This window comes from Solanum lycopersicum, chromosome 7 (assembly GCF_036512215.1).
Source record: "Solanum lycopersicum chromosome 7, SLM_r2.1".
NCBI classification, from domain to species: Eukaryota; Viridiplantae; Streptophyta; class Magnoliopsida; order Solanales; family Solanaceae; genus Solanum; species Solanum lycopersicum.
The window spans coordinates 62,020,976-62,032,318 of NC_090806.1; the positions used below are offsets into that span (position 1 = coordinate 62,020,976).

The window sequence follows — 11,343 nt, forward strand, 5'->3', positions numbered from 1 at the left end:
TAGAAAATCGGGAAAAAAGTCTGATATACCCCTCAACTTTGTCATTTAGAACTGATATACAACTGGTACAAATAGAAAGTCTCGTCCAGTGAGTGATGATACTAGCGAGTAAACTGCAAAAGGGTCTTGCTTGGTATAATATAAGCGGATGACTTAGTTATAATTAGCTCAGATGTGACTTCTTTGCTCGGTTTCGGTTGCTTGACTCAATAATGGCCCTTCAAAGTCATTGACTCCATATTTAGGGAACGGTTGAACTCTTTTTTTCTTTTTCAAGCCGTCGAAAGTCATGTTCTTATATTTCTTTACTCTTCGTACTAAATTTCTTTTTTCACTAATCAACTGAAGAACCAATTAGTTGTAGCAGCACTTGCGACTGAAAAAGTAGCCCCGGAAAACATTAAAAAGAATAGGTCTAGGGCTATATATATACCTCTACTTATATATAAATGACTCACATATATCTTTTCCTCTAACGGAAATGAACAAAATTAATTTTATTTTTTTGAAAATATAATCTCATATGATTATATTTCCTCCTAAAACATATACATTTTTTTGACTTTTTTTTTGTTTTAATGGCTAATTTAGTTTTTTTATTTTGATGATCAAATTTATTTATGTTTCAATGATATTATTGTAAAACTTATTATAGATGACCAACTTTTTTTCTTCAAATACAACATTAAATTATACTATAGACAAAAAAAAGTTTTAAATTACGATATAGCCAAAAAAATAGTTTTAATTTTTTTTCTTTACACTAAAGAATAAATTAAGAATAAGAAACTCAAATAATTATAATAAAAAAAGTCAAAAAATATTTTATGTATGAAAAAGATTAAAATATATATACCCTAAAATAATTTTTAAGAAAATTAAAAGTCAAAATATATATTTAAAACTATTTTTTTCACTTCCATTAAATGAAGAGTATATATATGTGAGTTCATTTGTAACGGTAGGGGTATATGTAAGCGTTTGTATAATGATAAGAATATATATAAATCACTTTTATAACGAGAAAACATATCGACTTCAAATAACAAAGTTAAGAAATATATCAGGCATTATACGATGTGGGGCTTGGCGGTTGCGGCTTATGGTATGCAGGATGAAGATATCAGCAACAACAGTACTATTTAAATTGTCTTTTTAGGCTTACATCTTTGATATTGCCCTTATGTAAGCCTTAGCAAAAATTTGAGACCCTAAGATTTTTAATTAATAGTGGACTTTTATGATTTTATTTTCATTTGAATGATATAAAATTTAGATTAAAAATTTATTTTAAAAGAACTGTTTATTTTTTATATCAGATAATATTTTAAAATATCGAATTAAACTATTTATACCTTTCATATTAGTAATTAAAATTTTATAACATATCATCTTACGAAATTTATTGCAACAAATGATCAACATCTTATTAATTTGAATTAGTTCTTGCTAATAATATTACTATATAAATTAAAAACATTATATTTTCAAAGATATTATATTATAGATTAAAAAAAAGATGTGAAAAAAATAAAAACAAATTATATATGTCTTATTAAAAAAAATAGTAAAATGAAATTGTAGGTTACAAGATACTATTGAAAAGAAAGGTAAATATTAAGCCTTTTACCACTAAGATAGGATCGCTATTTCATGAATGAGATTGGCCAAAACGATAGTGTTAAACATCAAACTAAACATATCACCACACATAAAATTCTATATGATGCACATCGATGATTTCAAGAAGGGCAGCTTCATGATACGTTTTATTTCATTCCATTTCAACTATCGGTTCATAAACCCTATCTTTTAATAGTTAATTAAAGGAGAATTGTCATAATGATCATCTTAATCTTTTTATGAATTTTATATACTTTTTGAAATTTAATCCTTTTAGTAACTTTTATAAATAATTTAATAATAATAATAATATCTGTTTAATTTTAAAATCGAAATAAATCCGCAAAACATATATATATATATATATATATATATATATATATATATATATATATATATATATATATATATATATATATATATATATTGAATTTTAAAATCTAAATAAGTATTTTTTTTTGTTTAAATTAATTGATTGTAATTGGTTTCCTTAATTAAAGGAGTTATTGAGAACTTTCATTTTCAGAATACATGGATATTAGTTTAGAAATTTAAATTAAGCAAATCCCTAAATATAAGTCGGAAATCAAGGATGGTAGATATGTTTTAATTAATTTTATTTTATTATTCGTTGAAATAATAACTTTCACTAATAATATTAATAAAAGACAAAAACATATATATCTTGATCATTTAATTTGACTAATTTAATTTTATTATTCTTAAAATAATAAATTCATTAATTTGATGTATTATAAATATATCATGTATGGAACAAACTAAACACTAGATACATGAGTATCAATTATCATAAAAGTACATTCATATAGATCATAAAAGTTTCTAGCATTAATTCCATGTATCTATTAATGTAACCTAATATTAATTTCACGTATCTATTTTACATGACCTAATATTAATTTCATGTATCTATTTATATGATCTAATTTTAATTTCATGTATCTTTTATATGTATCTAGTATAAATCTGATGTATCAAGTATCAATTCAAACATTATATCCAAGAACATGTATCTCGGATACATAGTAAGCATATACCTATAACGTACGAATTGAGGTAAATCACGAGTGTACAGTATTTGCCTTATAATTAGTTCAAAAAAATAAAAATTACAAATAGTTGTACAAAATTAATGACGGTGAAAATTTTCATCCATTAAAAAATATGGAGAACTAATAGATTCAAACAATGTAAAAATCCAAAAATCAGACTTTAAAATAATTAGAGCGTCGAACTAGATACATTAACATGATAAAAATAGAGTTGCAATACAATATCTTAAAATAACTGAACAGAATCTTACTTTACCTATTTATATAATGTTGATTATCGAGAATTGATTAAGAGTTTAGTACATGCAAAACATGTATTGAGATGCTTGAGGAAGAAAGGGGAAGTGATAGATGTGTTTGAAACAAAACATTTATTGAAATGATTGAAGAAGAAGGCGGTAATGGTATGTGCTGAAGCACTGAATAACGTGAGGGAGTCGGGCTGATAGTGTCAAGAGAGAGGAAGTAATTTGAATTGTTAAAATCACACAATTAAGGAGATACATTTTTAAGACAAATATTAAAAATCATATTTTAGAGGATTGTATATCTAATTTAACTTTTAAAAATTATGTTATAATTATTAAAAAGTGGTGTTATATGTAACATTTTTAAACTAGAGATTAAATCTGTATATATAATAGTGAAATATGTTTAGTTAAATTAATTGTATTATAATTTTCTCATATTCGATTAGTCAAAATATTTTCTTGAAAAAGCAAATTCCTAAACGTCTTTATTCCCCAGTAGCCCCATCCCCTCCACCCCTAATCTATCCCCAGCTTCCATAATATTTGTCAAGATTATATAAAAATATTTTTAAGTTAATACTTTTTATTTACGTATCAAAAAAAAAAAAAAGTACTAAACTCCTTTTACACACCTCTAAAGTGGTATAGTCTGTGCAATACATATTATGTTCTAAACCTGTAACAAACAAGGCAACCATAGAAGAAAGGGCAACTTCTGCATATTCCCAAGAGTAATAATAATCCAAGTAAAGTTCCAGGGAACAAATGAAATCTTTTGAACAGGGGGATTCCAATCTGATGATTAACAACATATAACACAGTAATACGCGGCTCGTTACACAAAACTGTTTCTATCTAGCTCATCATAATAATCCCCTATATGAAAGGGTAGAAGAATTATAACTCATCCTTGTTAGGTGTGTCATCACCCATAAGTTCTTCAAGGGAGAACTCGTCTTCTTCGATGATTTCTCCATCTTTTCCATCCCATGGTTCACTCTTTACAATCGAAGGAGTAGCAGCTAATGGAAGATTACCTTTTCCACCGAGTCCAGCTTCTTTCACAAAGTCTCTGTAGTATATGCAGAATGAACAATTTCATGTTAAGATCCAAATAATGTTGGATTTTAAATTATATGGAGAAAACTACTTACATTATTGGCTGACGCTGGAATGCACTCTTAAGAGGTGCATATACTCCCTTTTTAACATTCAAAGCTACCATAGCGGGATATCCATAACCTCCAACACCAACATGCTTTTCAAGATCTGGTTGCTTACCAGCACCCACCCAAACAAAGCTGTAACATTAACAAAATCTAATGTTATCTTCAAATCTAAGTACATTTCGACCACGTGATTGTATTACACGTGATAAGATTTCTATAGAAGAATAGAGCCCAACAAGTGTGGCTGAGTGCACTTGCCTGTAGGGATTTCTCTTGAACTTCTCTGCAACGGCTAACAACATTTCTAGGTATTTGTTCCTTCCTTCAGCCTTGGAATCTAATATATCCGGCAGGAATGAAACAAAGCAGATTGCAGCAGAGTTGCATTTCTCTTCCATGACATCCTTCAAACAGAGATGGATCAAAAAAAGTCATTTTAACAGGTACGATAGGCGGCAAGAGAAAGGAAGAAGAGTTCACAAGATTAAAAGTGAGCTTACTGGACTAGTCAACTCAACCACTTCAGGAGGTGCAACATTTGTTTCCAGCTGCTCTAATCCAAAGGACTCGATGGCTGAAGCTGTCCTTGCACCTTCGTATGTGACAGGGCTTTCCTTGTCAGCACCAAATACCAAAATTGTGGGGAAACCTTGGACATTGTACCTGCTCATCAAAGACTGAAAACATACCCTAATTAGAAGTGAGACACACAATAAGGTATTGTTAAAAGTTAAAAAGGAGCTCTAATTTAAAAGTCAATCAAGCGATGAGAACAGCCACATCATCTTCATTTTCCATGTAATTGCATATGGTAACCTAAGTGTATCCCAACATTTTGTTGTGTGCTTACTGTTACTCTCTATTTCCTGCTTATTCCCTCTTCCCTTTTTAAAAGAGTAGGACCGACTGAGAACTTGAGGCTTGATGATTATTAATTCAAGCAAGTTCGGGCCTTCACTTTTAAGCAAGCTAAGCAAATATTCCTATTCAAAACAGGAGAAATTACGTGGACAGACAGAAAGCAATATACGATCATAAGAGTTTAGAAACTGCCAGGGTAGAGTACTGCAGGCCAGAGAATATGAACAAGCAGAAAACCAAGAACGATAGTATAGGTAATATATTCCTTCATTGGGCATGTTCATTTTTTTTGAGGTTTCACTTTATAATTCGTGCTCATAGGTGCAAGCAGCTTTTAAACTAATACAACAGTGTCAAAATTTTGTCTGCAGAAACTACCTTCATATGTTCTTTGTTATTCTCTTGCTATTTGAAAGACAAAAAAGAAGAGCTATAATTCAATTAGATGACAGACGCATAATTCAATTAGATGACAGACGCCAACTGATCATAAGAGTCCAAACCTACCTTCTCCGCATCACAGTCTACGTGACCCAGCTTCACCTTACCCTGAAGGTTCTTAGCAGCTTTCTTCCACTCAGGAGCAAGCTTTTTGCAGTGCCCACACCTTAAAAGTGCCATTTAAATTTAAGACATCAGTAAGTAAAAATAGAAACAATATATAATCTAAAAGAAAGTAATGCACAGAAGGATCTTGACATCAAAGTTCAAAGCAAAGAAGAAAAGTTGGACGAAGAAGGAAATGTATGACTCATCGCAGGATAAACTCTAGCGGAAAAGTCCACCTCAAATCTTAACAGCCTTCTACCTTCCAACTTAACAGAAACTGAGGTTCCCCTACCATATAGTTCGTATCAGCTTCTTATGTCTAATGATGGTTCCTTTCCCTACCATATAGTTCGTATCAGCTTCGAATGTCTGATGATACTTGCTTTCTCAGATTCATGAATAGTAAAATTCTTATAAATGGCGTAAAACACTTTTTTGATGACAAGGGAAATCCGCAGCCGCTACCCTTTGGGTGCGCACAGGGTAAAAACCCCACTCCTATGCAATAGCTCACAAACCACATATGGACCCGCACTAGAAAATCCCAGTGCGACGAACTCGACCCAGAAGGCAAACCCCTTGCCTTCGCTGGCAAGGGATTTCGAACTTGAGACCTCCAACAGGGAATTACCAAGCCCAAACCAGTTAAAACACTTAATTAACTGGAATACCCAGTTAACGGAATTTACATCAGTTTGAAACAATGTCCTGCAGTTTCCTTCCCAAGAAACCGGAATCATATATTAATTAATGTGTCATGGAATTTCGGGTTAGTGACTATAGCAACCTAGAGTCATTTATAGATCTACATTCTGCACCGCACTAACACTAGTCTCAGAGTAATTCAAATACTCGACTGGAACAGTCAGAAATACTTAAATTCAGTGTGAAAATGATCATCATCGTGTGAAAGATGGGTAAAGCATATCAATATATCGAGAGAGAAAGCCTTCTAGATTTTGTTCTAGATGCTACTTACGTACATATGATGGTTTATTTCACAAGGTAGCCCATCTATTTAGCATACCTTAAAGCAGAAACACTTATATATACACACACACCAAAAAAAAAAGAGCTTAGACTCTTCCAAGTACAAATAAATTAAGGACTGACAATGAAGAAAGAGAAGTAGTAAAAGTTGAAATTTACCAAGGTGCAAAAAACTCAACAATCCAGAGATCTTTGCTCTTAAGAACATTCTCATCAAAATTTCGTGAATTCAACTCTACTGATGCACTGGGCTCAGAACTCTCAGAAGATCCTCCTGTTGCTTTTCCGTGTATCCGCTCCTTCAGCAGTGCTTTGATCTGTAAGCAAAGTAGTTGACATCAAAACCTTCATGATTTCTCATGACTCGTGAAGATTCAAAGGGAACATGGAAAAGGGCTCAAGACCATCACTACATCAATCACGCACGATAAAATGACTCAAATCTCATTTGGATAATTTGTCAGCTAAATAGATTATTTACTACCATCAAATGCGTAATGTATATAGAAAATAATTATGCAACTAAATGCTTTTAACTTAACCCCAGACATCGTTCATAAGGAATTTATTCATCTTAACCACTAGATTTGGATCTAGCAATGCATTATCATAGGCAATAAGAAAATTATTTGGATCTAGCAATACATTATCGTTGGCAATAAGAAATTTATTTGGATCTAGCAATGCATTATCATTGGCAATAAGAAAATTATTTGGATCTAGCAATGCATTATATCAGGTATTAAGAAAATGAATGGCAGAATTATTTGATTGAGTCAAGATACAGGGCTTTTGCTGGAGATGAAATTGTAAAAAGCCAGAAAAAAGACATAATGATGAAGTCCTTCAACATAAACAAAAGTTGGAAAGCAGAAAGCCCTAGTAAAGACTGACTTTCAAACAGTGTAAACAATGATAAGTACCTGCTGCAATGCATATTCGGCAATTGGCTTAGCCTCACGTGCCCCTTGATAATCAACAGGAGGTTTTCCAGGTGCAAACACCTTGATGGTAGGAAATCCTCTGATTCCATATTCCTAAATCACGAATACATGTGTCAATTTTATCACATCTGAATTTATCCTGAAGTGTGAAACAGAGCTCTAAAGTCCACCTATTGATACTCTGATGATGCTTGGGATCATTAAATTTAGAAAATTAATTGATAAGATGCATAAACGTGCACAGAACAATGAGAAAAATGAGAGCAGCAACGCCATAAGTCCGAAGATCAAATTAAGTTTAGAAATAGGTCAGAAATTCCAACTCCAAAGACTCCAACCAAACTGCAGTGTTTTTTATATGCGGAAAGTGCAATACAAGATTCGTGGGGCTTGAAGTGAGACACGTGCTTATTTGAAGTGAAGCGCACAGTAATGAGAATTAAAATAACTTGCCATCCAATATAATACAATGCTTATATTGAAAGGAGTGACCAATCACATAAGAATCGATTTTTGCACCATTATTTGAAGCACAAATTTCTCTAAAGTGCATGACAATAAGACCTTACTTCCTTGATTTAAGTGATGAGGCAGTGCCTTTTAATAAGACTAAGCCAAGTCGTCCAAATTTCATTGAACTACTCAGCTTCTTCCCATATTTTATTAGATCGGAATCTTACTCAGACTAGGGAAACTATAAGTTAAGAGTGTGGAGCAATTCTAGATTAGTTAACAATCCTCCTAGTAGTCTAGAATTATTCTCTCTTGTAAGTATCGGAACTACATGAAACCAAGTCCTAGAAGCTTCAGTAGCCTTTGTGAAAATCAAAATAAAAGAGGATAAGGTCATCGCAACTGCACACAAATTGAGTTATTCTTTCATTTTTTGGATTGTTCCAATATTTCTTTAGCCATGCTCAGCCAAAGATTTTATAGATTTACACATTTCAAAAAAGCAGCATGTTTGACAAATTTAACCTAAGTGAGCTGGATAGAATTGTTTAGCTAATTTTCTCCTCACCTTTACTTTAGATATACATCCATATTCTATACATCTGAGGAACTTCCTTAGCACGTTAAGATTGCACCAAATGCCTCAATTATAGTTCCTAAATAATTTCCAAGGCTTATAAGCCAAAAACTGAGCGATTGGCCATAAGTCGAGCAACACCTATCTATGTTACATGAATCTGGGGCATGGATATGTATTTGTTTAAGTGTACGTCTCTGCTGGGTACGACCAAATATAAACATACAAATAAGGGGGTTTAACTCTGGTAAGCTAGCTTGATAAAGGTAGGGGTATGGACCTTGTCAATCACAGCCATCTCTAGTCTCTTCTATTCTCAAAAGCTGTTGCCAAAAAGCTCATTTCCGGTCTGTCTTGGTTTCAGGCCTCCACGGTCGTCCAGGTGAGTATGTACAGTTAATTTTAGTGTGTAGTGAAGAATTTGCACAAAGTGGTCATACCTATGTCCCACCAATATGATACGTCAACTAATATGAGTGATTTTTAGTTGAATGATTTCAATGACACAAGGCAACATGCATCTGACTTCTTTTTCATTTTCCAAAGAAAGATGATAAAAAATTCATCTTTACATGTTCTTTCAGTCGTTATAAATCATGAGTCATACCATTTTCAGCACGTTATCTCTGGTCTATAACAAATATCACACTAAAAGATCGCATTTCATCATCCACATATCCCTGTCTGATCTTATTCAGGTTACAAGGCAGAATATAGTATAACCGAGGAAGTACATGGATATGCATGTTTAAGAAAACATTAACTAACAATACCTGCGCCAGGGATTTGTGAGCATCAGCGTCAAGAGCTGCAACCGTGGCAACACCTTTCAATATGGTAGCTGCCTTTTCCCATGCGGGTGTCAGAGCTTGACAATGACCACACCAAGGTGCAAAAAACTCAACTAAAACAATACCTTTTGAATTTAGCACCTGCAATTATAAAAGTTGTAGATTCTTTTAATGCTATTTAAACCAGCTTTGCAGTGAAAGCTAGACGTCAAGAATACATCGATCGCAATAGAGAACTAATATAAGGCAGTAAAACACTCCCAAAGTAGGATAATATAAGATGGAGTACTAGTTTTACGTCAACTTTTTTTTTATTTGATTTAGTTTGTTTACAGTTGAAACTTAGACAGATTGATGTTTTCAAAACTCGAAGTAACTTGCAATTTCATCACCTGATCTTCAATGGATTGACTACGATACGGAATAATTAACCTTTGAATAAATATTGGTTTAGGGGGAAATTTATTTGATATCTTTAGGCCCTTATTCAGTACCTTTTGAACTCCTCTATGCTCTTTCTAGGGGCAAGTAGTATCAACCAGATAAAATTACATAAGTCCTAAAAAGAAAGTAAATTAGAATCACTAGAACCCTCATTATGTGTCTGTCAATGACCCAAACATAAATATGTTTAACTTTGCAGCATCAAGGTCGTTTATAAATCATTACCACTAGCATATAGGAATACCGTTTCAATTAAGTAGCGCATTATCTTCTTGATACCATCAGAACACATGAAGCGGCTCAATAAGATCGGTGGCTTAAGGCCAAAAATGTGCTTAACTAGAGGGATTGAGTTCGAGCTCAATTGAAAAAACTAAAATCTTGCAAGGAAACATTTCACTCTTTAATTAGCTCCCTGTGTAGCGTAAATTTAAATTAATGGGAAAATTCAATACATGTACTGATTTACCGAACACCAAATGGAACAAAAAAATGGAACCCCAAATATGTCAGGACCTAAACCCCTGCCTAAAATATTGAACGAAATCTGAACTAATCATACTCAATAAGTAATGGAGAAAGTTAACAGTGAAATCCAAATAACAGCAAAAAAGAATAACATCAAACCAAACCCCAGTTCAATCTTTTCCCCCTAAATATTACAGAAACGAACACTGATCTCGCATTTAAACACATAAATAGACACCCTTTAACAAAATGAATCGATACAAACAAATGGGGTTTTCCTTCAACATAAATCAAACCGAATCAATCTTTAAAAATCGAGTCTTGAATGATAATTGAAAAAAAAAATGATACCTTAGACTTAAAGTTGGATTCAGTTAACTGAACAACTGGGGATGTAGGTCCATACAGTGCATTTGCAGTAGCGATAAAGTGTAGAACAATCAAGAAAAGTGGAAAAACCGAAGCTCGATCCATTGTTTTCTTCTTCTTTCTTCGTCGTTTCTGTGGAGAGAATTATGGAGTATTAATGGTGAGGGTTAACACTGAAGAGTAAAAAAAGAGAAGCACCAATTGCTCACTCGCCGTGGCCATGACTACGTGGTATTAACCAATTAGAGATCTCCACGTCAGCTTTATGATGTAATTCTAGTTTTAGAGATCCAACAGAACAATTGGATGGACTCATTGGCGAAAGAAAAATGAAGAGTAATTTTCGCACATAGATACTAATATTTGGAAAATTATCTATCGATATTACTTATTACTTATGTTTGTTTGTTTGAGAATTATAATATGTTTGACATAAAAAAATACATAATTTCTTTTCTAGTAGGGTGTCATGTCACACTTTTTAATTTATTATTTATATTTTTCTAACTCTTTTAAAAAATTGAAGGAACCCACATATTTTCTTGAAAAGTATTATATGTTAGTTTGTCTATTTCTTAAAAAAATATAATTCACAAGTACTCAACTTATGCCCAAAATATCAGAAACACACTCATACTATACTAAGATCCTATTACCCTTGAACTTATTTTACTAATAATTTTCCATCCCTTTTTTGCTTATGTGGCACTATCTTGTGGGTCCAACGCTGGTTGACTTTTCTTTTAAAACTAGTGCCACGTAGGCCGAAAAGAGGTAGAAA

General features: G+C 32.5%; 1 protein-coding gene across 1 annotated transcript; it reads right to left on the bottom strand.

The window, feature by feature from the left end:
- Positions 1–3,644: 3,644 nt before the first annotated feature.
- On the bottom strand, positions 3,645–10,948 carry LOC101266349 (protein disulfide isomerase-like 2-3). The gene is made up of 9 exons (XM_004243460.5): positions 10,545–10,948; positions 9,264–9,422; positions 7,440–7,553; positions 6,676–6,833; positions 5,485–5,584; positions 4,617–4,793; positions 4,375–4,520; positions 4,102–4,248; positions 3,645–4,019 (listed from the first exon to the last, which is right to left on the bottom strand). Exons 1-9 carry the CDS (start codon positions 10,665–10,667, stop codon positions 3,845–3,847), a joined length of 1,299 nt encoding a protein of 432 aa, XP_004243508.1. The 5' UTR covers positions 10,668–10,948; the 3' UTR covers positions 3,645–3,844.
- Between the last annotated feature and the right edge of the window lie 395 nt (positions 10,949–11,343).